The 27,965-nt window shown below is 36.4% G+C and overlaps 1 protein-coding gene across 3 annotated transcripts in view; it reads right to left on the bottom strand.

The window, feature by feature from the left end:
- The window catches only part of Srgap1 (SLIT-ROBO Rho GTPase activating protein 1), a 279,038-nt gene that overhangs the window by 20,360 nt on the left and 230,713 nt on the right, over positions 1-27,965 (bottom strand). For 2 of the 3 annotated variants that reach the window (XM_076854812.1, XM_076854814.1), the window contains exons 16-21: positions 14,315-14,420; positions 11,198-11,422; positions 8,291-8,370; positions 1,730-1,910; positions 512-646; positions 38-377 (exon numbers count right to left, since the gene is read on the bottom strand). In XM_076854812.1, coding sequence (XP_076710927.1) covers positions 38-377; positions 512-646; positions 1,730-1,910; positions 8,291-8,370; positions 11,198-11,422; positions 14,315-14,420 — 1,067 coding nt within the window. The remainder of the gene's footprint in view (positions 1-37; positions 378-511; positions 647-1,729; positions 1,911-8,290; positions 8,371-11,197; positions 11,423-14,314; positions 14,421-27,965) is intronic. The other variant, XM_077109321.1, reaches the window with a different exon arrangement.

Here is a 27,965-nt window from a genome sequence, read left to right as displayed (position 1 = left end):
GGTACTTAAATGCAGTGTTCCACTAAAAGCACTGTACCTGAGCAATTGTCTCTGGGTCCAGTGGCTTGTGGTCATTGAAGCCCGTGTATTGCCCTGATGAGGTGGACCTTCTGATAGGAGGGCTATCAATCTTTTTGAGGGAGTCGTGCCGGCTGATGTTGGTCAGGCTGCCGTGGCCGGGTCGACGCCTCCTCTCAGGACTGTCATTGTTGAGGCCACGGTTCTGCAGTAGGCCCCGGGGGTGGCTGGCCAGGCTTGGGGACCCCAGATCAACTGAGGAGTTGGATAGAGCATGTGGGGGGTGGAGGGGACAATGGCCGTCACTGGTCCTGCCAGGACGCCTTACCGGAGGGGGTGGCTCTCCTCTTTTTCTTTGTCTGGATATCCACAGAAAAAGAGAGAAGACAGGAGAACTTAGGACACCAGGAAAACTGTGAGGCTGGAGTTGTGGTGACTCCTCAGCCCCTGGAGAAGTGGAGGTTTAGGAGCGTGGTCACCAAACTCCACTTACCTGGCTAAGTAGCCATCAGAATGACGGTCTGTTGGGGAGTTCATGTCCTTGGATGAAGACTTGTCTTCAGTGACAGGGCCACTGCTGGCTTCACTGTCAGCTTTTTGGCTCAGGGTGTCCGAAAATGTATCATCCCTGAAATAATGAGAATCAACAGTGAGAGTCTTTTGTTAGATGAATGGGACCAAAAAAATAAATAAAGAAGGGATAACGTTTATGTAACTAAGCCTTTATTTTATTAATATAGCTTTCGTTATAAAATAATATGGTCTTGTTGACAGTAAATTGGGAATTTCATATATCTATGCCTATACATATAGATATATATGCAAAATAACAATGACCTATAATGAAACATCAAGAGACAACTGTTACGATTTTAGGAAAGATTCTTCTGTACTTTTTTCCTATACCTGGAATACCTATCTATGAGTGTGTGTGTTATGTACAATATTTATACTATGGTTTTCTATGTTTAGGGAGTTTAGAAATATATGACTGCATGTCTACATATGCACATAATATTTCTGGGATTCTGATCTACATATTTAGTATTTCTAAAATTATGCTAAGTCACTAAATCATTGTATACAATTTATATAGTGTACTTCTCTTTCCCTTGAAAAGCTACTCTTAAATTGGTAATGCATTCCGAAATATACTAAGAAAATAGGGATTATACTGTACATGTTACTTTATAACCTGCTGTTTTAATGTGTCACGACCATCTTCCTGTGTCCTTAAATATTTTTGAAATCAGAGCTTTCTCATCAGCAAAATTAAAACAATAAACACCTAGAGGTGACTCCCACAGGCTGTAAGTCAGTATCCTCGCCCAAGGGAACCTGGAATTAAAACCGTAGACAGATGTCAAGGAAGAACACTGCTGTTTTTGGAATTACCAGTGTCACTCTAGCTCCTAAAGCCATTTTCTTTTCAGAGATTATTTTTCTAAGAAGCTGAAAACTTCAAGAGGTGTTTCCTACTAATTCTTGCTCCACTCCCTCTTGGTAGAGTTTAGAAAATGAGTATCTGCTGGTCCTTGAAGAACCATTAGCAAAGAGCCACTAGAAAGGTGAAGAACTGTGTCCAGCTCAGAAATTTTATTTCTGTGGCCTCTTTTGCTCTTTTACCATTAAGACCAAAGTCAGTTGAAAAGCCACAGCTCTGGAGTCCTCTATGGGGAGCACTCCGGCAGCCAAAGTTGGGACTACTCACATATCCTGCACCACTATGTACTGGTGAGGCACAAGCCCGTCAATCCCGTTGTGCCTGCCTTCCCACCAGTCCTCAGACGCACGGTGATACAGCAGCAGGGAGGCACCCTTCTTGAAGGACAGTTCTCTGGCAGACCGCCCAACATAGTCAAACTTGGCTATTGCTTCTATTGGCTCACATTCTACAAAGAACACACCAGAACATGGAGAGGGACAGGGTTGTTAGGAAGATCTGATACACGATCCAAAAGGTCTATGAGACTTTAGAAATAAATAGGCTACTTTAATATCCAGACTGAACAAGGTAGGAGGAAATATGGGCAGTTAAAACAGATAAAGGAAAACATTTTGTAGCTGTCATCCATTTGCACACCCAGAAAAACCAAACACTAGATCTTAATCTCCATAGCTTTTTACTTGAGATATAATGACAGTCTAATAAAAATATTATAACTTTGCAATATAATATATGAAATCTCTCCTTTGGTTGGAATATCCTCCACAGTGCTCTGATACTTACTTTTGACACTGATGGAGTTTCCTTGCAATATGTTAATACCATTTATAACATGGAAAAATCACCATCCCAGAAAACACTAGGGAGTTTTTGCTTTATTAGCTTGTTGTTATTATTATTTTATGTGGTGCTGGGGATAGAACCCAGTGCCTCACGTATGCTAGGCAAGCGCTCTACCACTGAGCCACAATCCCAGCCCTATTAGCTTATTTTTAAAAAATCAAGTAAAATCAGCACAATAAATATTATTTGAATACCTTTAATTTCCTCATGGGCTTTTTTGGTACCATAAAATTTTCAACTACCATCAAAAGTAATGACAACTTTTTCTCTTGCATCAGTAACAAAGTTTGGATCTTAATTATGAATCAAGCAGGCTGCCCTTGACCCAAATTAAAAGATCAGATTTAAAAATTATGTCTTCTAGAGATGAAAAGATATTCAAGGAAAAAAAAAGTCAAAACTCAAAACTTTACAGGCTGTATAATTCCATTTATACAGCATTCTTTGAATGACATAATTATGGAGATGGAAAATAGGTGTGTGGTTGTTGAGGTAGTTGGGGAAGTGCTGGGGAAGCGATTGTGGCTATGAAGGGTAGTAGGAGGAATCCTAGAAATGGAACTATTCATCTTGACTATAATTGTGGTGATACAAATCTGTACATGTAGTAAAACTGTACAGAACTAAGTAAACACACAAGTAAGTGCATGTAAAACTGGTGAAATGTGAATATGGTGAATAGATTATATCAGCATCAACATCCTGGTGGTGATTACTGTACAATACTTATGTAGGTATTGCCACTGAGGGAAACTGGGAGAAGACAGAGCAGATCTCTCTGTATTATCAAAAAATTGGTTTAATTTTTTAAAATTTATTCTTTTTAGATATATATGATAGTAGAGATATTTTGAGATATCATGCATACATGAAGTATAAATTCCCATTCTTGTGGCTGTACACGATGTGGAGTTACACTGGTCATGTATTCATATATTAAAATAGGAAAGTTATGTCCAATTCATTCTACTGACTTTTCTATTCCTATCCCCCATTCCTTCTCTTCATTCCCCTTGATCTAATCCAATGGATTTCTATTTTTCCCCTCACCACCCTCCTTTGTTATGTGTTGGCATCCACATATCAGAGATTTTTTAATAGACAGCTAGGCTTCTTTCTCACCTATAAACTCAAAGTTCTCTGAGATATATAAAGTAAAAGCATAAAATCCAATAAACACTGAAGAAGTTTAGGTTTCATCTTATATGAAGGGTCTGGTTAAATTTCAACAAAACATTTTAAAAATGAAAAATGTACCATCATTTTGCTAGTGGATAATATTTGAGGTCAATAGTATTTCATATCACAGTACCACAACACTCTGATTTACATGTAAATGAATAATTTTTAAAACAACAATTTAAGTCTTTTAGCAATTGAATATAACTTTCAACTCATATGGTAATATTCTGGTGTTCCCTCCTAAAATCACATACATATTACATATATGTATATGTGTGTGTGTATACACACACAGATTATATATATATATATATATTATTATTATTTTTTTTTTTTTGTAGTGCTGGGGATTGAACCCAGGGCCTTGTGCATGCGAGGCAAGACGCAAACCCTCTACCAACTGAGCTATATCCCTAGCCTCCTAAAATAATATTTTATTAAAACTATATGAATGACAGTTTTATTAAATTCTCTAAGTCTACTTCTTAGAGGAGAGATAGCTTTATGTTTAAAATAAACGGCTTCATAGTTTGTTCTAAACTTGCAGATAAAGAATCAATTCTGGTTGACTTGAGATGACAGAGCAAAACCTGTTCTTCAGTTCTCCAGGGAAGTAAAAATGGTCGTGGAGGAATGAAGACATGCTAATTTATTAAAAATAACTTCATGACATACAAGTTTGGAAATTCCTGTATGAACATATCCATATACTTATATTTGATTTTACTAAAAAAAAAATTAGAAAATATTAGCACATGACATGGTATATAATCTTCATATATTGTGTCCAAGAGGGAAAAAAAAGAGAATCATTAATGTGTCATAGTTAACATTATATTTCATGTCATTCTATCATATACTATTAATGCTGGCCAAGAGCTATTTAAGACAATTTAATATATGTGTGTGTGTGTATATATATATATATATATACACACACACATATATATATATATACACACACACATATAAATTATATATATACATACATTTTATCATAATTTCACAATCATCAACTCTACAATCATCATCTCTTCTTTTTAATATTTTTTGAAACAACTAGGAACAGAATCATTAGACTCATCTTATTTTACTGAAATGTGGCTAGGTTATGAAAGAACGACCGAATGAAGAAAAAAAAAATGTTTTATTGGTAATCCTGGTACATCAACCAGTAATTCTGAGCAACTTCATTATTTTGACTTTTTCTACTCCCCTGAGAACCATTTCACAGTCAAGTGTCAATCAATAAGCTATTTACACACATCTTAGTCTAGGCATTGCATGGCAAATCAATCTCAGGGCATGCTGCACATGCCCCTTTCATAAGGACAGCTTCACAGTCTGTTAACAGCCTGCAGAGAGAGACTTCATAGGATGCTGTTACCACTGATATCAATAACAATAATAGTAAGGGTATAACATGATCACTTGGTTTTTCTGCATGGCTGTTGTGATTTGTGCAAAGGGAAAGAAAATTCAGCAGTGCTGATAGACACCTTGACTGCTTGGTGTTACCAAATCTTATGTTTCCATGTCTTATAATTTTACATAAAATATTATTACATCAGTCTTTCTCTTGGGGACCTTACTATCCCTGATACTTTTCTTCCTTGATCTGCTACCTACTGCCCTTGCAGAGGATGGTTTAGTTCTGTGACAGCCAGTCGACTGAAAACCAAAGCTGTTCTCTCTGGTGATACCATTTCAGAGATACCTGGCAATTGAAAATGTAATCAATATTCTAGTTAATATAGTTATAGGATTTTGGAGGTTTGGCTGTGGGACAGAATATCTGTCCTTTGTAAGCAATGCTTTGTCTTTTGGCAAAATCAGGTGAATGTGATCAAAACGGTATCTAATACATAGAGCACTCAACACTTTCTTTCTTAGGTCATGAGGTAAGAATGATTGACAGATGGCATGATGATAAGACTAATATTTGGGAAGAGAGATGGCTGGGGCTTTGTCTTGGCTTTTCCTCTCACTGAAGAAAGCAAGGGCACAGAAATCAACAGAGAAAAAGGATCTAACCATATAGAGAACAAAGAAACCTAAGACAAAAGAAAGGAGGGTGCAGAGGAAGGGTTCAGAGACTTTCAAAAGCAACTTCATAGAAACAGAAGCTCTCACTGGGCGTGCCTGAGGCAAGGGAATGGTGAGTTCAAAGCTAGCCTCAGCAAAAGCAAAGCACTAAGCAACTCAGTGAGACCCTGTCTGTAAATACAAAATAGGGCTGAGGGTGTGGCTCAGTGGTCAAATACCCCTGAATTGAACAATCCCTGGTACCGACCTCTGCCCCTCCCCCCCAAAGAAAAAGAAATAGAAGCAATCACTTTAAAGAAGGTCTTCTAACTTTAATTCAGAAAACATCAATTTGTTTTACTTTTAAAGACACAAGGAGTTAGCTTTTTTCCTTTTTTTTTTTTTAGCAGAGAATAGATACTATAAATCTTAATTGCCCTCCTGCTAAAATCAACTGAAAATCCTATATTTTTAAAAAAACCAAACATTGGTAATTGCATTAATAAGCTACAGTAAGGAATACTAAAGACCAAAAATTAAATGAAAAAAATGGGAACCCAGAGAGGTAAATAGAATATTAGAACATATGAGTCAGATTTTTGTACTGAGGGTATTTTCCTGGTCTAGTTAAACTTTTGTTTTTTCATAGGAGACTAAGTTGGGCATGCTCAGCATGGGGCATCTAAATATCTTCCTCTCCTACCAAAAGAATCAAATTCTTGGTGTCCCTTTAAGCAAGAACCTCACTGTAATGTTCTAGAAGTTTCTATAATATGTTTAGTTCTCTTCTCAAACTTCTAAGTTCTGGAACTCTCCCATCTACCTCACTTCCTGAGGAAACAATCTATCTCAAGCCTTAGAATACATCATCTCTGAGAGTCCCAACCACATTCAAGCCTTCAAACAGGTCTGCTTTTTAGATTCACAATACCTGGGCCATCTGGAAAACCTCAAACCAAAAATGATGGCATCCTAGGCTAGTTGTGCCTGAGGCAGAAGAAAATGAAAACCCTCTCTGGAGGAACCTATCTTCAAATGAGCCTAATACATAAAAAAATTTACAAATATACTACAAAATAAAACCCAATGAGTGAGAGCCGATAAAAATCTTGGAATATATATTAGAATTAGGAGACATATAAACAGAAGCAATGGAAAGGATAAATATTATAAGCAAAAGCAAGAGATTATAAAAAATGGCCAAACAGTATATGTGAAAGTACACCAAACAGAACATGTAGAAATTAAAAAAAAAAAAAAAAGTAAAAAATACACTCGATAGTTTTGAAGCAGGCTAATCACAGATATAGAAGGAAGAAAAAAAAATTGTGTGTATAGCTGAAGAGGTACTAAGAGTGATGGTTTATGTCAATATTAAAAAACAAAGTGTTGAAAATTAATATGAAGTATTAAACTTAAAAAGGTAAAAAGGTTCAAAAAATAATCTCTACAGAGTGTCTAAAGTTAATTGGGAGACATTTAATAACTGGAAACATGTTCACAGACTGGAAGATTAAATACTGTAAAGATATCAATTCTCTCATGTAAATATATATAAAATCAGTATAACTGCAATCAAAAACCCAACAGATTTTCAGGGATTTTTAAAATTATTTTTTGAAGGGGCTGGGGATGTGGCTCAAGCAGTAGCGCGCTCGCCTGGCCCGGGTTCGATCCTCAGCACCACATACAAACAAAAATGTTGTGTCCGCCAAAAACTAAAAAAAAAAATAAAAATAAATATTTAAAAAATATATATATTTTTTGAAAATTTGAAAAGCTTAGTCTAATTTTTTTTTTTTTTTTTTTTGGTGCTGGGGATAGAACTCAGGGGCACTCGACCACTGAGCCACTTTGTATTTTATGAGAGACAGGGTCTCATGGAGTTTCTCAGCGCCTCGCTAAATTGCTGAGGCTCGCTTTCAACTCGCTTTCAACTGGTGATCCTCCTGCCTCTGCCTCCCAAGCTGCTGGGATTACAGGCGTGTGCCACCATAACCAGCATGAGTCTAAAATTTAAGTGGAATTACAAAGGATAAAGAATGGTAAAGAAGGACAAAGTCAGAGACCTTGCCTTGCTAACTATTCAGATTTATTAAAAGGTATCAAAATCGAGACTGTGGTATAGGGAAAGACAGGTAGAAACAGTGGAAAAGAAGACTGGTGGTTGCTAGGAGCTAGGGAGAGAGAAAATCAGGAGTTACTAATCAACAGAAATGAAGTATCAGTCAGGCAAGTGAATAAGCTCTAGTGATCTGCTGAACAAAACTGAACCTATAATCAACAATAATGTATGGTACACTTGCATTTTTGTTAACAGGGCAGGGCTCGTGTTATGTGTTTTATCACAATAAAATAAAAAAAAAAACTATAGGAGAATTATCTTCATTATCTTAGAGTACAGAAGGATTTCATAAAGTTGACACAAAGTGAAATAACCATGAGGGAAAAGACTAAAATATTCACCAGCTTTAAAATTAAGAACCTCTGTTTAGCAAAAGGCATAAAAAGCATGTGAAAAAAAAAAAAGCTTCAGAACAGAAGATTTTTGCAAAGACCCCCCTAAAGGGCCACAATAACTCTTTACACAGAGGATCCAGACCCATAGAGAACTCTTAGACATTAAATGAGGAAAAGACAAAAACAAACATAAAACCCCCAAAACTAAAACCAAATTAAACCAAACAAAAGAAGCCCGGGGAACCCAACTGTTTTTAAAAAAAAAAAAAATGTCTAGAAAAACTGGTTTTATAGTAGCATGAGCACAGGGCTTACCATCTTCGCTGGTGTGGGGCTCGGTACCAGCATCCTGGTCCACTTCCTCCAATGTACCGTGCTCACTGTATGGACTGTCACTGTGGAGCAGAAATGGGAATTCATATGAAACAAAAGTGGGGAGAATTGTTAAAAATGAGTAATTGCTGCCTCAAGGAAAAATATGATTTTTAATGGCAAAATTTTTACTGGATAGTCTGACAAAGGAATATTAGAACCTCAGTTGATTATCTGGTTCTATGGTGATATCTATCTCTCTATTCATCCACATTCATCTTTAACTAGATTATTTTATAATTCTATTAAGACAGAAATTATAGAAAGCAAATGGTATTACAAACAACTCTTATCCAAAGAAAGCAAATTAGCTGAATTCGGACAGAAGATGTTTAATTATTGCCCCATAGACAGATGTGTTTTTGCAAACTCAACCCATTGTTTTGCTACATATAAATTGATGGATCTTTGACTTCTTCTTTGAACTGACTGTAGCATCTTTCCCATTATTCCTTGGCATGTGTTCATTTTACATCTATATGAGAATTATGATTTTTATCCTCTTTTAGAATTTATCCTTTAACACTACCATTACCTCTCCTCAAATGTATGCTAATAGGTAAAAATGCATTGGTCACAAACATAAAACTGATGTTACTGTAAAATCCTATTTATATTGCTGATGTTGGGGGACAATTACTGTATAATTGATTTTCTGTGTAAAATGAGCAGTGCCCTAGAAAACACTACATATAAGCAAAAGGACCTACTCAAGCCTACATTAACCTTGGTTGCAAGGTTATAACATAGGCTTTACCTAGTTTGGAAAAGCAGCGACCACAAAAAGTCCTAGATTATAATACATCAAATACTACTGACCTTATCTTTACATATTTGGCTTTTGAAAAAATGAATAAGACAGCAGAGCTTACTGATAAAGTCCAAATATCTAGGAATGCTAAACATGCCTTTGACACTGGCTTTAAAACAAAGATGACTAATAGCAGGGCTGAGTTTTATTCATTTTCTTTCCCACAGCCCAGCTTCAGGAGGTACCCTGCACGTAATAAGTACTCAAGTGAATATTACTAAATTTAATTTCATGTGTAAAATTGCTGGATACACGACAGAATTGGAATTTAGCATGAGCTGTGGCTAATTTAGGAAGCAATATTTCTGGAAATAACACCGAGTTTTCTTAACCATCATACTATCCTTTAAGTAAAAATGCTTTCAGTTATTTTTGATCTTTCAGCTATGTGTTCCACTTTTACTTAATCCTCTGTAAGGAAAGGGGAAACACAGTATCCTAGGCATGGTCCAGAATGAGGATTTAGACATGTTTATTTCTAGCTACTGCTGAGTCCTAGCTGCTCAGACAGTTCTTGGAGGAGGCTACATGTGGAAAGACTCCTGTGGGCTTTAGAATTAGTTGTACCTGGTGCTATGGTTTGAGTGTGTCTCCCAAAGTTCATGTGTTGGAAACAATCCCCAAATTCTCATGTTCATGGTGTTTGTAGATGGGGCCTATGGAAAGTAGTTAGGGTTTCATGAGGTGATGGGGGACATGATGGAATTAGTGGCATTATAAGAAGAGGAAGAGTGTGATCACACCTACTCCCTTGCTTCTGTCATTGATGCTTTCCACCATGTTATAATGCAGCAAGAAGGCCCATAACAGATGCCAGGATCTTGATATTAGATTTTCAGTCTCCAGAACTGTGAGAAATAAATTTCTTTTCTTTATATGTTACCCAATTTATGGCATTTGGACATAGCAACAGAACGGACTAGGTTGCTACTAATCACTAAGCAGGCTCCCTGGCCTCTCTAAATTAACATGGTAGAATATTCATGATAAATACAAGAGATCATGTACATGAAGTAACCAGCATATACTAGGGGCTCAAGGAATCAAAGCTTGTTTTATTGAATATGATTTCTAAGAAACTTGTTAAAACTCACATTTCAAGTATCAAACAGCACAAACATTTCAGGGTTTTTACTTCTGAGGTTATTCAATTGACTATACTGTCTCCATTTCTATACTTTACTAGGGGGTGCCCATACTGCCATATTAAAAATTTTTATTCCTAAAATACCTGAATATAATAAATTTGCTCATGATAATCTTTATTACTATAATTCGTTAGAATACTATTTATTAGTAAGGGTTACAGTGAAAATAAAAATAAAAATCTACTTCATTGACAAACCCGCTTTAAAATGAGTCTTAAAATATGTTATGTGGAATCTAAAATATCTGATTAAGAATGAAAAACATTCCAGTCATGGTGATGCACGCCTATAATCCCAGTAATTTGGGAGGCCAAGACAGGAGGATCATGAGTTCAAAGCTAACCTCAGCAACTTAGCGAGGCCCTAAGTGACTCAGTGAAATCCTGTGTCTAAATAAAATACAAAATGAGGCTGGGGATGTGGCTCAGTGGTTAAGCGCCCCTTCATTCAATCCCTCGTACCAAAAAAAAAAAAAAAAAAAAAAGAAAGAAAAAGAAGAAGAAGAAAAAAAAACACAAAATGTAATCTGCTAATTTAATCAGCCATCTTTTTCAGATTTAATGTAATAATAAAAATGAATATAGCTCTCTATAGCATCAAAACCTTTATTCTATACAAAAGCCATAATAATAAGGTGGGTTTATTTAACAAAATATAAGTTTTGGGGAAAACAGAGAGATGACTATGAATTTCCCTAGTAAAAAGCCAGTGTTGCCATGGATCTTAGTAGACTGACATCACAAATGTTACTGCTTCTTCCCTTTCTTTTTCCTTTTTAAAAATGGAATCATTGGTCATTTATAGGCAATTCATTTTCCTAATTCAGTCAATATCTATACTTTCATCATTTTTTTTTTTTTGGTGGGGAAAGACTAAAATTCTTGGACTTACCAGTAGTCATCTCCAGCCATACATTTCTCATAAATGGGTCCATCCAGTTCTTTAGTGTCTGGGAAAATAGTCTCATGATGGATGATGATGGTCTTGATGATTTCATTCACATGAGCTTGGCAAGACACTTGATCCTGTATTTCTGGGACGGGCATCAATGTTGGGCCAAAGCAAATGGCCAGGTTGTAAGGGTCCATCATGTTCTCATCGCTGTACTGTGAAAGACTGTGAAAGAAAGCAAGAAAGAAGTTGTAAAGTAACAAGGGGGAAAATGAAAACATGTTTAATAAGATCCTTCACCTTCTGAAAACAGGGATGTAAACTATTTTACTTGGTTTTTATTATTAGAATAAAATGATATTTCAACTGACTTAAAGTTGAACTCCAAGGAAAGTAAAATGAGGTATGACTTTCTACTAGGTAAAAACTGAGAAGGGAAAATTTGTTTAATTTTAAGTGGTGTTTTTAAAAGTTAGAAGAGAGTTTAATCTAGTATCCTCTGCAATGGCAACCAAAATAAAGTAGATGAGTTTTATTTGTAAATATGGTCAGGCTCTCAATGCTGTTCAAGTAAATTTTGGAGAGACAGTATGATATCCATAAAACTTCATGTATGCCTTTAAATTTGTCTTCACACCACTTAAAAAATACCTCAGATTTCAGTTTTCTTCTATATACCATGAGGAAATCTTAGAAGAAAACAAAGTTCCTTTTCTTCTTAACTATTGAAAGGAAGCAACCAACAACTCTAGGCTTTAAAATCTGCTATTGGCTAAGTCGACCAACACTAACCAACAACCAGAGTCACAAAAACACTGATGTGCCAGAAAAGGGGAACAGAATCCTTGATTCTCTCATTCCACTAAAGGTGGAAAACTTTGGGGAAATTTCTGGTGTTTAGTACCAATGTCTAAACCAAATCCAATGGACATTTATGAAACATTTTCACAGGCAGGTCAAAATAAGCCATCTCTTTCATGCCACAGGTCTCTAACCCATGGGTAAGATGCTGTGCTAGGGAGAGTTTTGAAATGCTCTCTCTCAGTATATAGAATGTCAACCTTGAAAGGAAATGTAAAATCCAGTGAACAGATGACAGATGGGAGGAGAAAAAGGAGACTCAACTACCTTTGTGAGATGATGAGAGACACAAAGAAACGGAGACCCCACCTGACACGATACTTTACCCTTTCTCGGAAATAAGATAGTCTAGAAAGTAGAAAATACAAAAGCATAATTTCCATAGCTAACATATGTCTTTCCCTTCTGCCGTTTCTCAAACATTCACCCTTACAAAAAGTTCACAATAACAGCAAATGATCATGTTTCACACCATCTTAAAAATGGGGGCAGGATGGAGAGGTGAGATTCAGAACAAAAATGGTCTAATTTTCAAAAGACACACTTGAGCTCAGCAGGGAGACTCACACTTAATTTTTCTTTTAGTGCTGTCTTGAAGAGAAAAAAGCTCGATATAAAAATGCTACTTTTAAGTTTTGATTTTATGATGAAAAAGAATAGCGAATCTTTCTTTTTGTGACTTTTTTTTTTTTCTTTTTTAATTCTTTGCAGTGCTGGGTATTGAACCCTGGGACTTCCACATGCCAAGGCAAGCGTCCTACCACTGAGTTAAACCCCTGCCTCCCAATCTCTCTTTTCCAACTTCCTGTCCCAAGCAACCTGGACTAGACCCTGAACCCCTGTCTCTTCAAGCAGACAGGGAGCAACTTCAGGCAGAATCACTGGAAGCAATGCCAACTGATTGACCCCTGGTGCATCTGTCTTTCTGTTGAGATTCGTGATACATTAAATTCAGGTTTTGAAAACTTTCTTAATGAACAGACTCCATTGCAGCTCATTGGTTCATAGTGGATTCGTTCAGCTGTGTCAGGAAAATTTGATAGGAAAAGCATGGAGAGGGCCAGCAGCAATATAGGGCAGGCCCTGGAGATGCGGGTGTCGAGGCCTTAAGACATGTGCAATTAAAAGTAAAGAAGGAAAGGCCCTGGGTTTTTACAACTGCCTGGGTGACTAGGATTATTTAAAGGTTAAACGTAGAGCCTCTATCTAAACTAAAGATAATTATTTGAATCTTTCTGGATACCACTAGTTTCTAGTGGTGACTTCTTTTTTTTCTTTTTTCTTTTCTTTTCTTTTCTTTTTTCTTTTTTTTTATCTCAGTGGTGACTTCTATACAAATGGATTCCTACTGTCATTTGGGAATGTTCTGGGCACCATAGGATCAGCAGTAGAGCCCTCTTCTGTTTGGTTCCCTGCCAACATTGTATGGTGTTTAGTTCTTGGGGCCAACCCGAGTGGGTGTGATTTCAGGACTAGTCAGCAGGGTTGTAGAACATCTCCATGGCTTTTGAGGATGCAAAACCTTCAGTGAAATAGAGATGAGAAAATATCCTAATTTGAGGAAGGGAGAGTACATGCCAGCTTACTCAACATGTTGACTCCCCCTGGATTTCTTTATTTCCAAGTGCTTAACTGAAATGCTGCACAGCAAGGGAGCTCTTCAATAGGCCTCCTGGAAGATATTCTTATAATGGAGCCCATACATTAGGAAATAACTGAACATCAAGTTGCCTAAAATAAGAGTTTCTCTGAAAACTGTGTAGTGGCTTTTAAGATTTGTTACATTACTTTAGAAAATATTTTAGAAATATATTCTTCTTCACAGGGTCTCCTTAGGGTGCATTTGCAGAAATTCTTCTTTGGTTCTGTGAATAAGTCTCATCTATGATTTTCTTACATCTTTGACTATGACATTAAAAAAATCACAGAAACTTTCTGTAATGAGCAGGCAGTTTACATCGTTTTGACAAAAAAACGTTAGCTTTGGGTGGAGGATGGAAAAACATATTTCATTAGCAGGTTTTTTTTTTTTAGTAGTATTTGGATATTTTTGCTTTAACTATTGTATCAGAGGTAGAGTTTTTATCTATCAATCATACAAAGACTTTGATCTGCTGAGAAAAAAATGTACCTTCAGTCTACATTCAATCATTTTCTCTTCTATTCTGCTGATAAATAGAACCCAATGTACATTTTTATAAGATTCAGGAACACAGAATTCAGATGGGCATTTTGACAGAGCATTAGGGTACTTACTGATTGAGGAAGGCAAAGAGGTACCTCATCACTATAAGGACCGACCTGGGCAAGGTCAGGAGGAGTTTGCGGATGTGAAGCGCCCTCTCATAGAGATTATCTATTCCTACAGAGAGAAGATGACATGGTCAGGGTCCTTTAACTTCCACATTTAAAGCAGATCATTGCAGTACACATCTGAACATAAACAGTTCCTTGCCTTGGGAAGACACAATCATAACCAATACAGTGAATAAATGACCAGCTTGGGTGTACCACTGTTTCTGAGGGTGTTTCCTCTGACCCACCACTGTTTTGATGACTGTGGCCTTAGCCTTGAGGAGTTTAAAGTCTTCCTAGATCTAAAAATCATTTTCCCCCTTGTTGCTAATTTAAAATTTTGCATCTGATATGGTTTCAACTCCTTATTGCTGCACAGTGGCTTTAGGGCAGGGCACCAACCTCCTCCAGCCATTATTCATTAATTCATCACATATTTGTAAGCCACCCTGATCCTGGCAACATGCCAGATTTTGAATCTCTCCTTTCTCAAAACTACCATAGCATTTTATTTATATGATTTTTTGGCCTTGTTTTATATTATTGCACCAACTTTCTAAAGCAAATATTTAGGAGAGCCTACTAGGTTCCAAGTGCTGAACGAAGCCTTGGGAACAGATCAGTGATATAATTCCAGCCCTCACAGAAAGTACATATTTATAGTTATTTATTTCCCCATGGGATGGTGAGCTCCTTGAAGAGAAGAGTCCTAGGAGGGATGTCCTAGTATTATTCTCCCTCTTTGCTAGGAATCCAAATTGTCCCAAATAGCTCAATACTAATGTACTTGTGAAACAACAGCAATAAAAGTCACTATACTAATCCCTTCTTTGCTTCACTATTTATACTTTATAACACATTTTAACATACTATAGTATCTAAGTTAATGGCAATAACAACATCATGGAGGGGTCAGGGCATATGCTGTCATCCCCATTTAACAGGGTAAGAAAGTGAGACCTGGACAAGTGGCTTTCTCAAGGTGAATGTCGGACTAGAAGGGGTGGAGCTGGGATTAGAACCTCTGTCTTCTGTTTCATAAATCTGCTAATTTTTCTTGGATTTCAAAGTGCCTTTATGAACAACTTTTAGGGCACCCAAAAGGTGAACATTTGAGAAAATACTTTAAAGTATTCAGCTGGATGAGGTGAGGCATGTCCGTAATCCCAGTGGCTTGGGAGGCTGGGGCAGAAGGATTGCAAGTTTGAGGTCAACCTCAGCAATTTAACCAGCTCCTAAACAACTTAGTGAGATCCTGTCTCAAATTAAAAAATAAAAAGGGCTGGGGATTTGGCTCAGTGGTTAAGTGCCCCTGGGTTCAATCTCTGGTCTGTCTCCCACAAATTACTTCATATTGTTCCATCTAATTCTTAATTCCTAACTGCTCTTGAGATATTCATATCCTACCTGAACAACATCAATTCTCCTCCTCGTTTTTTTTTTTTTTTTAACTTTCTCCCACCCCCCAAATGTGGATATCTCTCAAAAGATTTCTATATGATCTCTTCAATGGCAACTTCATTCAGTCTCAGGTTATAGCCATCTCTTTTTTTTTTTTTTCTCCCTTGTGTGGGAGAGATGTCTGGCTATTTCTTCTTCTGGCTATCTGACTGCTAATTTCCTCAGCTGAAGTTTTGTATTAGTTTTCACTCAGACCATCATAATATTCTCCTAACTCAGTTTCCCTTTCCCATTCCTCTTAAGCTAGTGGCACTCAGCCTTGACTTGGGTTCACTTGGGGAGATTTTTAAAAGTGCTGATGCCGGGAATCTTTTATGCAGCCAAGGTTGAAAACTATTGCCTTAATTACTCATGCCAAACTCATTTTCCTGGAATTTTGAATGCTGACTCCAGCTGCTTTCTACTTATTATCAAATGGGGGCATTTTATTTGTCCCTTTGCACAGTTGAAAAAGGTACAAAAAATGTATTAAGAATATTCTTTACTCAACCACAAGTTAAGTTTGCAAAATAGCAAATAATTTATCAGGATTCCTGGGGAAAGAACACTTCTATTCCTGCCTGCCTTTAAATATGCAGGAGTTGGAATTGTAGCTCTGTCATCTCATAAAAAAATATTATTTCAGAAACTCTTTAACCAGAATGTTAAGTAAAATATAATAACACATTAAACATTCCTGTGACATTTTTTATTCTTTAAATATAGACCTCTGATTAGTAATAGCATAAGTGTAGTAACTATGAATTGGAAATGTTATATTTGGACTTTTTATTTGTAAAGTATTTCAAAACAAGAAAAAAACCCCACTATGTACAAGGTAGGCTAGGGTCACATCTATTGAAGATAAAGTAGTATGTATAATACACTTTTCAGGCAGTGGGGTCTTTGTTTTTATTTACTAAAAAAAAGGAAGTAAGATGCTTAAAAAAAGTTATTAAACCAGGACATATCATTCAGGCCGCTAGAACTCAAAAATTAAATTATTAACATTTCCTCCCAATTTAGACCCAGAATGCCAGTAGGATCAAACTATGTTGTAGAGTAAGCTATTTGCCTTCTGTAACAACCTCATGGAAACTGGGGAACTTACACTGTATCGAGGAAATATATATGGATGAAGTAATGTGAAAGTCATTGAGAATTTAATGGGGAGGATTTTCACCTATTATTTTATATCAGAATTAACTGGTTAAAAGCTGACTTTTAATAACTGTATCTAATGAAATAGCTGACTTTTAATAACTGTATCTAATGGTTGTTACTGCTTTATTTTTTTTTTTTTTACATTTTTTTAGTTGTAGATGGACACAATACCTTTATTTTGTTTATTCATATTGATGTGGGGCTGAGGATGGAACCCAGTGCCTCACACGTGTGAGGCAAGCCCTCTACCCCAGCTTCAGCCCCTGTTGCTCTTTATTTTAAAGAGTAAAAAGATAATTTAGCACACTGGTATCAATTAATATTGACATTTAGTAGCTTGTGCTCCTTGTTCATTAGTTAATTGTGTTCGCATTAGTGATTTTATGTTCATGCTTGAAACCAGTTACAAAGTTTAATACAATCACATAAATATAAATTGTAAAGATGAATGGTCTCACCAATGGTCCTCTGTTGGCAAAACCCTCTCCTCTTTACTGGCCACTTATAAAGGCACATGTGAGGATGAAAAACAAAACAATACCAAACACTCTTTCCCAAAACACTTCTTGGGTATTTTGATAGTTAAATCTCCTGATTCTCCAAGCTAATCCTCACTTTAAAGTTTAGGTCACCAGGGACAGGATTTCAGCAGCTAGGTTTTACTTTATTTTATTATTTGTTCTTTTAAGTTATACATGACAGTAGAATGTATTTTGACATATTATACATACATGGAGTATAACTTCCCATCTTGTGGTTGAACATCATGTGAAGTTTCACTGGAGTTACACGGGTTGTGTATTCATAAGTGAACATAGCAAAGTTATGTCCAATTCATTCTACTGTCGTTCCCATTCCCATCCTCCCTCCCTTACCCCCATTCCCCACTGTCCAATCCAGTGAGTCTCCACTCCTCCCAACACCCTACCTATTTTGAATCAGCATCTGCTTATCAGAGAAAACATTTGGCCTTTGTTTTTTTTTTGGGGGGGGGTTGGCTTATTTTACTTAGCATGACATCTCCAGATACATCAACTTATCTGCAAATGCCATAATTTCATTCTTATTTAAGGCTGAGTAATATTTCATTGTGTATATGTACCATACTTTCTTTATCCATTCATCTATTGAAGGGCACCCAGGTTGACCACAGTTTAGTTATTGTGAATTGAACTGCTATGAACATTGATGTGGTGGTGTCACTATACTGTGCTGATTTTAAGTCTTTTGGATATATGCCAAGGAGTGGGATAACTGCTCAAATGGTGGTTCCATTCCAAGTTTTCTAAGGAATTACCATACTGCTTTCCAGAGTGGTTGCACCAATTTGAAGTCCCACCAGTAACGTATGAATGTACCTTTTCCCTCACATCCTCGCCAACATTTATTGTTACTTGTATTCTTGATGATTGCCATTCTGACTAGAGTGAGATTTGAAGTCTCAGTGTAGTTTTAATTTGCATTTCTCTAATTGCTAATGATGTTGAACATTTTTTCATATATTTGTTGACTATTCATGTTTTTCGGTGAAGTATCTGTTCAGTTCTTTTGCCAATTTATTGATTGGGTTATTATTATTATTATTATTGGTGTTGAGTTTTTTGAATTCTTTATATATCCTGGAGATTAATGCTTTATCTGAAGTTCAGATGGCAAAGATTTTCTCCCATTCTGTAGGTTCTTTGTTCATGTTCTTGATTGTTTACTTTGAAGAAGCTTTTTAGTTTGATTCTATCCCATTTGTTTATTCTTGATTTTACTTTGTGAGCTTTAGGAGTCTTGTTGAGGAATTTGGTTCCTAACCCGACATGATGAAGATTTGGGCCTATTTTTTCTTCTAGTATGCACAGGGTCTCTGGTCTAATGCCTAGGTTCTTGACCCACTTAGAATTGAGTTTTATGTAGGGTGAGAGATACATGTCTAATTTCATTTTATTACATATGGATTTCCACTTTTTCAAGTACCATTTGTTGAAGAGACTATCTTTTCTCCAGTGTATGTTTATGGTGCCTTTGTCTACTATGAAATAATTCTATTTATGTGGGTTTGTCACTGTGTCTTCTATTTTGCACCATCAGTCTTCATGTCTGTTTTGGTTCCAATACTATGCTGTTTTTGTTACTATAGCTCTGCAGTATAATTTAAAGTCCAGTATTGTGATGCCTCCTGTTTCACTTTTCTTGATGAGGATTGCTTTGGCTATTCTGGAACTCTTATTTTTCCAAATGAATTTCATGATTTGCTTTTTCTATTACTATGAAGAATGTCACTGGAACCTTAATAGGAATTGCATTAAATCTGCATAGTGCTTTTGGTAGTATGATCATTTTGACTACTTTAATTCTGCCTATCCAAGAACATGGGAGATCTTTCCATCTTCTAAGGCCTTCTTCAATTTTATTCTTCAGAGTTCTGTCATATTCTTTGTAGATGTCTTTCACCTCTTTTGTTAGATAAGTTCCCAAATATTTCATTTTCCTTGAGGCTACTGTGAATGGGATAGTTTTCCTAATTTCCTTTCAGGTATTCATCACTGATGTATAGGAATGTAATTGACTTATGGGTGTTAATTTTATATCCTGCTACTTTGCTGAATTCATTTATAAGGTCAAGGAGTTTTCTGGGTCTTCCAAATATAGAATCATGTCATCAGCAAATAGGGATAGTTTGAATTCTTCTTTCCTATTTGTGTCCCAGCAATTTCTTTCTTCTAATTGCTCTGGCTAGAGTTTTTAGGACTATATTCAATAGAAGTAGTAAAAGCAGGCATCCCTGTCTTGTTCCAGTTTTTAGAGGGAATGCTTTCAATTTTTCTTCATTTAGATAATTTTGGCCATGGGTTTAGCATCGATAACTTTTACAATGTTGAGGTATGTTCCTACTATCCCTAGTTTTTCTAGTGTTCTGAACATGAATGGATGTTGTATTCTGTCAAATCAGTTGTTAGTTTTGGGGTCCTACAGTAGAAAAGGATAGGAAACAATGTAGATGGAATCCTTCCTTCTGTATTATTGACCTCTGATATTTGTCAAGTCCAATAAAGGGAAGCGGCTCAGGAGGCCAGACGGGGTCCCAGGGATAACTTCCGGGAGCTTTACGCTCACTTCAAGATGCTCTTGTTTTCACTCTCAGTTCTAGCCTTGGTTCTTCTTCCCTTCAAAGGCAATTTCAAATTTTATACCAACTTTACAGCAGCATTATTCATAAAAGTCAAAAGGTAGAAACAACCCAAATGCTCATGAATAAATGGATAAACCACACGTGGTACACACACGAATATTTTTTTTTCAGCCTTAAAAAGGTCATTCTGCACATGCTACAACATGGATGAACCCTGAGGACATCTTGCTAAGTGCCATGAGCCAGCCACAAAGGCACAACTATGATGATGTCATTCTACTCACATGAGGCACCTACTATGGGCAAAGTCACAGAGACAGAAAGGAAGACAGACAGTCTACGGGTCTGGAGGAAGCGGGGGTGGCTACAGGGAGTTAGTATTTAATGGGTACTGTTTGAGAAGAAGGATAAATTCGGAAATAGTGATAATGGTTGCACAATAATGTGAATTTACTTAATGTCTCTGAACTGTACACTTAAAAGTGGTCCATTTTTTTTAGTCAAGTATACTTTGCCACAATGCAACAAAAGAGAATTGGGGAGGCTCTGGGATAAAAATGAAAGACAGGAGTGAAAAGTTACAGGGGTAGAAAAGAATGACACCAAAAAAAGACGACATAAAGTCACGTGAGACAAGCATATATTCTCTATAACTAGAGCAAACACATATCCACGCAAAATAGAGTTGGTGGCATGCCTGAAGGAGCAGCCAATCCATCTGCCCCCAAGGCCTCACTCCAGTGAGAGGATGTCTCGTGGCTTCTGCTCAGCTGGCTTGAGGCCAGCATCGTACAGGAGCTCTGCTCTGGTACAAATGACTCATTTACTCTCCTGAGTCCAGTTGCCAGGTCAAAATTTATGATTGCTACTGACACTCTGATTAATGTGCATTCCTTGTGGGCAATTCATGGGCTCCCATAGTTTCATGCTGGATATAAAGATGGATCTTTTCTTCCCTTCCAAAAAGGTGTCAGTGAGGAAAATCTGTATTTTACTTGATTTATTTTAAACTGGACTTTGTTTCCACAATTCAAGATCTCTTGTAATTTGGTAAAAGTGGCATTCATCCAATCTTGGTCCCATGCTCAAAGCTCTCAAGGCTAATTTATGGTCTTTTCTTAGCAGTGCAAGGCTCTCACATCAGTCTCAAGTTCACGACGTGTGGGTGTGGCAGCTCCAGGAAAGTGTGTGTGAAATTCACCACAGAAAATTACAAAAAATTCAAATGGTCATAACCCTCAAAATATAAGTTCTTCTGTGGTACTATTTATGAAAGTGTTCGTTTGCAAGAAAACACATCATAAATGATAAGATGCATATTTATCCTTAAGAATGTAGACAAAGGAAAAGATAATCCCTGGTGGCCACATGTTGAGATAATTTAACAATGGGCATACAAGTATTTTCAAGCTCCATAGACTAACCTCAGCATTAAAGGTAAATTTACCAGTCCGGGGGGATTTTTAAATTCACTGTAACAACATCGATGTGTTATTCAATTGCATATAGTACTGTGTGTGTGTGTGTGTGTGTGTGTGTGCTTGCGCGCCCTAAGCTATGAAACCAACCTAGATGCCTTACAACAGATGAATGGGTAAAGAAAATGTGGTACATATACACAATGGAATATTACTCATCCATAAATAAGAGTGAAATTATGGCATTTTGGTAAATGGATGGAACTGGAGACTATCATGCTAAGTGAAATAAGCCAATCTCCAGAAACCCAAGGCCAAATGTTCTCTCTGATATGCCAATGCTGACTCACAATTGGTGGTGGTGGGGGAGTGGAGGTTCCCCTGATTGGATAGGGGGGAATAGGGGGATGAGAGGGGGAATGGGAATGGGAAAGACAGTAGAATGAATTGGATATCACTTTCCTATGTTCATATACAAAATATATGACCAATGTAATTCCCATCACGTACCACTTCAAGAATGGGATGCTAATTAGAATAAGTTATATTCCACTATGTATAATATGTCAAAATATACTCTACTGTCATGTACATCCAAAAAGAGCAAATAAAAAATAAAAAAAATAACTGGGCTGGGACTGTAGCTTAGTGGCAGAGAACATGCCTAGCAAATGTGAGGCACTGGGTTCAATCCTTAGCACCATATAAAAATAACCAAATAAAATAAAGGCATTCTATCCATAGGGGGGAAAAGGGAAATAATTACTTGGATACCTCTACCATTAACTGATATCAAATTGACTTCTGTGAATTAAACCACTGCTTTCACTATTAGTTAAATAACAGCATTAGATAAATAAATATATAAATAACGTTTCCTATTCTGCTGGATATCTATTGAGGTTATTGAAGAACGTTAGTCTTAGCCTAGGAAGCTTTACCTATTCAGATACTCAGCCTAGTAAAAATGTCTAAGGATAAAAGAAACCTAAGAACATTATTATAAGATATCAAACAGAAACTTAGCATTCAGAGAGAAAATCATCATGTATGTCAATGAAGCTTTTATAGTAATAATATACATTACAGCACCAGGAAGAGCTCAAAGTCTTTTTTCATGAACCAGTCAGAAGTGGGAAAATAGATATGTGCACTGAGACGTGCACCATAGTATTCTGTACAATTGCCAAATCATTGGGAACAATCTGAAGGTATAAAACTAGGAGATGTCACATTAAAAAAATATATCATTAAATGGCCACAAAAGTATATTTAGACAAATATGTATTGATATGAGAAAATGTTAATATTAAGTTTAAAAAGTGCTTTATAAAGAGCCACTATGTAACTTTATTTACAACAGCTTTATTGAGATATAAACCATGTACCAAATAACTTACCTATTTAAATAGTACAATTCAATGATCTTTATCATACTCAGAATTGTACATTACCTCCAACAATTTTGGAATGTTTTCATCAACTCAAAAAGAAGCTTCATATCCATTTGTAGTAAACTAGTATGATATAATTTTTATTAAAAGCAGGTAGGAGTGGTGTATGTGTACAAAATATTATTTGGCAATAACAATAAATTACTGACACATGCTATAACATGAAGTACTGATATATGCTAAACTTTATGCTAAGTGAAAGCTAGATATAAAACACTACAGACTCTATGATTCCATTTACATGAAATGGCAAGAATAGGCAAATCTACAGAGACATAAAGTAGATTAATGATTGCCTGAGGCTGGGGGGTGGTGGTGGTTATAGGTAAATGGAAAATGATTGCTAATGTTTGATAATTGGGGTTTCTTTTGGAATAATGAAAATGTCCTAAAATTGATTATGGTAATGGTTGCATAATTCTGTGAATAGACTAAAACCTTTGAATTGTATTTTTTTTTAAACCCAAGGGCACTTTGCCATGGAGCCACATCCCCAGTCCTTTTTTATTTTGAGATGCTGTTTCATTAAGTTGCCAAGGCTGGCTTTGAACTTGTGATTCTCATGTTTCAGCCTCCTGAGTCACTGGGACTACAGGCATGTGCTACCATGCCAAGTTAAATTATACACTTTAATGGATGAATTGTACGGTATGAGAATTATATCTGAATAATGCTCCTTTTAAAAGTATACACACATGTACAGATACACATCAGAAAATGGTCTGAGGATGTAGCTCAGATAGAGAGCTTGCCTAGCGTGTATGTGTGTAAGGCCCTGTGTTCGAAAACCAGCACCACCAAGAAAAGAAGAAAAATCTTCTGGAAAGAAATTAAAATAGTTAAATTATTTCCATGCAGAGGAATTATAATTTTTCTACAATGATCACATATCAGTCACATAATAAAGTAATTATTTTTAAAAAGTACCCACTGCCTATTTGATGACTTTAAGCAACCATTAATTTTTTAGGGTATAATAATGGTATGGTGGTTATGTTGTATATTAAGATACAACATAATATATTGTTTATTGTAGATAAAATATATCACACCATTGTTTTTCTTTGGATGGTGGCATCATGAGGTACAATATTTTGTTTTATGTGCACTGTGTATTTTTCAAGTGTTCTGTAATGACTACATATTGTTCTTTGATAAGAAATGTAATAGGAAAAAAAAAAAGTACCTCTCATTTTCCAGAGATACACACACACACACACACACACACACACACACACACACACAGATCTGATGTCAGAAGAGATAAAGGTGGAATATTTGACTGAGAAATGAAAACTGCTAAAGATAGGTTGTTAATTAGATGGGAGTTCATTATATTATTCTGTCTCTTCCTATAGACATCTGAAATTTTCTATAATAACAATTAAATAGAAGATGGGTTACAAATAGTATGGATAGTACAGTTCCACTTTGGTTTCCAAAAATGTGGTGTGCACATGAATATAAAACAAACCTAGAAGGAAATGCAATGCCACTGGTTCTCCTTGGGTAGTGACTTTATGGGGGATGGTACTTTGCCCTGTGTGCTTCTGTGTATATTTCAAGTATGCTGCAATGACTAAATGTTGGTTCTATGATAGGTAAAAAAAAAAAAAAAATCTCCTTCTATAAAAAGGTTTCCTCAGGTCCAAGTAGTCACTGAAATAATAGCACATTATACAAAATGAAGTGCAAATGTATCATTTGGGCTCACAGCTCTAAAGAAGCCAGGAAAAACCATGACTTACTTGAGTAATTACTTGGACTTATGCCTTAGGGAGTCTCAGAGCCATGATACATGGACATGCTGGAAGCTGCCCAGACTCTGTGGGCATGACCTGGAGCATTCTCAAAACCATTCATAAGGTGGATGGTTTAAAAAAGACCCAGAAACAAAACAAAACAACTCTTGGGTGAGAAACCAAAAAACTACCAAGTTTGTCATTTCCAATTTATATTGCACTTGATTCTATCATATCTTTATCCAGATAAGTAATTCTTAAAAAAATTTGCATCTTTTGGGAAATGAATAGTGTACATTTAAAACAGAAAGAGAGAATGTTAAGATAAATTCCCTCTTGCTACATACATTTGTAAGCTTCCAAAGAATGGAGTCATTTAGGGGCACAAATATGGCAGGATAATAACTCAGTCACTCCTCAATTCTTTCCCCAAATAATCCAAAAATAGGTAAGCCAAAAGTAGTGGGTGTTCCAAGGACTTATGTAACCTCTTAGAAAAGACGTAAAGGGAAGATTTTTCTATACAAAATAGCTGTCACATGAAATTACCTTAATAGGGAAAATCAAACCCAATTATGGCAATGCTACAAGATGACATGGGTAAAAAACAATCTATTATTCTGAGATCTCACTCCCCTAAAATTTTAAATCTGATGTTAGAATGTGATGTGTTTCTATCACATTCAACCTTGACTGCATTTATTGATAAACATCTTTTCTTTCCTGATAGATGTTAAGCTTCTTATATGCAAGAATCAAATCTTTGAATCTCCAGAAAGTTTTTGCCTATTGTAGGAGATTAATCAACTCCGTTCAAATCATCAAAAGTTTATAATATTACTGATATTGATGAGTGATGTCAGTTTCAAATAATTTATTGAAAATGATGCAGATACATCATCATGGTGGTAAGATACATTGTCACATTGGTAAGAGCAAATGCTTGTGTGGAGATAAAATCAGGAATCCCCTCTTTTTAAGAGGCAAGATGTTGGAGGAAAAGGGGTTTACATAAAGGGGGAATTATATAAAGAGACTGCTAATAAATATTTTTTAATATCTCCCATTATGATAAATTGTGCACTAAAACCAACATGATTAATGGGGAATAAACCTTGTGTTAATTATCTTGAATTCAAGCAATAAGTATTGGTGAGGATGTGGGGAAAAAGGTACACTCATACATTGCTGGTGGGACTGCAAATTGGTGCAACCACTCTGGAAAGCAGTATGGAAATTTCTCAGAAAACTTGGAATGGAACCATCATTTGACCCAGCTATCCCACTCCTCGGTATATACCCAAAGGACTTAAAATTAGCCTACTACAGTGACACCACCACATCAATGTTCATAGCAGCTCAATTCACAATAGCTAAACTATGGAATCAACCTAGATGTCCTTCAAGAGATGAATGGATAAAGAAAATGTGGTACATATACACAATGAAATATTACTCAGCCTTAAATAAGAATGAAATTATGGCATTTGCAGATAAGTGGATGGATCTGAAGAATATCATGCTAAGTAAAATAAGCCAAACTCCCAAAAACAAAGCCAAATGTTTTCTCTGATAAGCAGATGCTGATCCATATTGGTGGGGGGTGCTAGGGAAGAACGAAGGAACTTTGGATTGTGCAGAGGGGAGTGAGGGTAGGGAGGAGGTGTGGGGATGGGAAGGACGGTGGAATGAAATAGATATTATTACCCTATATACATGTATTATTACTGGTGTGGCTCTGCACCATGTACATCCAGAGGAAGAAGCTGGGCTCCATTTGTGTATATGTGTCAAAATGCATTCTATTGTAATGCATAACTAATTAGAACAAATTAAAAAATAAAAAAAACCCAATGCTAGAGAACTAGAACGTTAGCTATTTAATTAAAAATTCTAACAGTTAAATTTCTCAACTGCAATGTGCACCTAGCACCCTTTGCATCCTTAAACCTCAGGGCTGCTGCTTCAAGATGTAGGTCCTGGAGGTTACTCATTTCATCAAAATTAACCAAATATCATGAATTAATTGATTTTCAGTAATCTACTGTTTTAACACAAGAGTAAATGAATTTGAAGCCTCTTCATTTGTACTTGCAGCATACCAGGCACAGCTGGCATGAAAGATTGATGCCTGTGTGTGTTTCCTGTCTTTTCCTAACAGTCTACACACTTTGCTAAGTCCAACTTTAATTGTGAGAAAGTTTGACTTTGTTAGAAAACATTTAATATTAATGATGGGTAAAATCATGCTGGAACCAATACAACTTCTGAGTTACATTAACATCATTTTCTAAATGCATCTGAGGTAATTATGTCGAAAAACACCACACGTATAGCGGAACAGAGTGGTAAATGGCTTACCCAGGTATTGGCGTATGTGAACTGAGTTTACGTAGAAGTAGCTGTAAAAGTAGTAATGATGTTCGCCAGCAACATTTATTGAGGCTTACTACATGACTGGCATATGATGTTAAATATTTTACATGCATTATTTCATTTATTCTTCATACAGACTCTATTTAGTAGATGAAGAAACAGCTAGTTAATAAGATAAAGTATTCCTCTTTGCCCAAGTTTACAAAGCTGGTAAAGCTAGGATTGGAACCCAGATCTCTGTGACCCTATGGCCTCAGTTATTAATAACCACTACGAAATAATATTTCTCATCCATGAAATGGGAAATGATTCTGTAGTGGTAACCGACAATCCTTTTTATCCAACTGGCAGATGTTAATGTTAAAATTGACATAGACCTCGAAAACCACTAAGCATTGTAGAATACTTATTATTTTTCCAGACTTAACTTTTCTGGCTAAGATGTGAGGGGAATCTTTGGACATGGCCAAAGGAGAATTCCAGAAGTGAGACACCTCCTTTTCAGTTCTTTCCAGCTGGGTCAGAGGTCTGCTGTGATGACTCAGGCTATGCAAGAACTTGGAATGGACTCACAGACATACTTCTACATTTCAGACAGATCTGACTGTGGGGAGAGAACTATGACCGGGGAATTTATACCTAGCTACAGCCAGCACTTTTGGCACAGATGCCAGTAAAAGAACTTTTGGTAGAATATAACTCTTCATTTAGAGTCATTCAACAAGTATGTATTAAATTTCATGCACCTGAAATTATGCCAGGTGTTAGGGCTATGAAACTGAATAACCCATCAAGACCTCAGGCCTGTGGAGCCAAGTGCTGGCATGTCATGGAGCATGCTCTGTGCAAGACACTCTTCTTGGCACTTGACATATATTAACTTGTTCAATTCTCACA

The sequence above is a fragment of the Callospermophilus lateralis genome, chromosome 4 (genome assembly GCF_048772815.1).
Source record: "Callospermophilus lateralis isolate mCalLat2 chromosome 4, mCalLat2.hap1, whole genome shotgun sequence".
Classification (NCBI taxonomy): Eukaryota; Metazoa; Chordata; class Mammalia; order Rodentia; family Sciuridae; genus Callospermophilus; species Callospermophilus lateralis.
The sequence above is the reverse complement of the archived record's forward strand: the minus strand, read 5'-3'. Positions and strand labels throughout refer to the sequence as shown.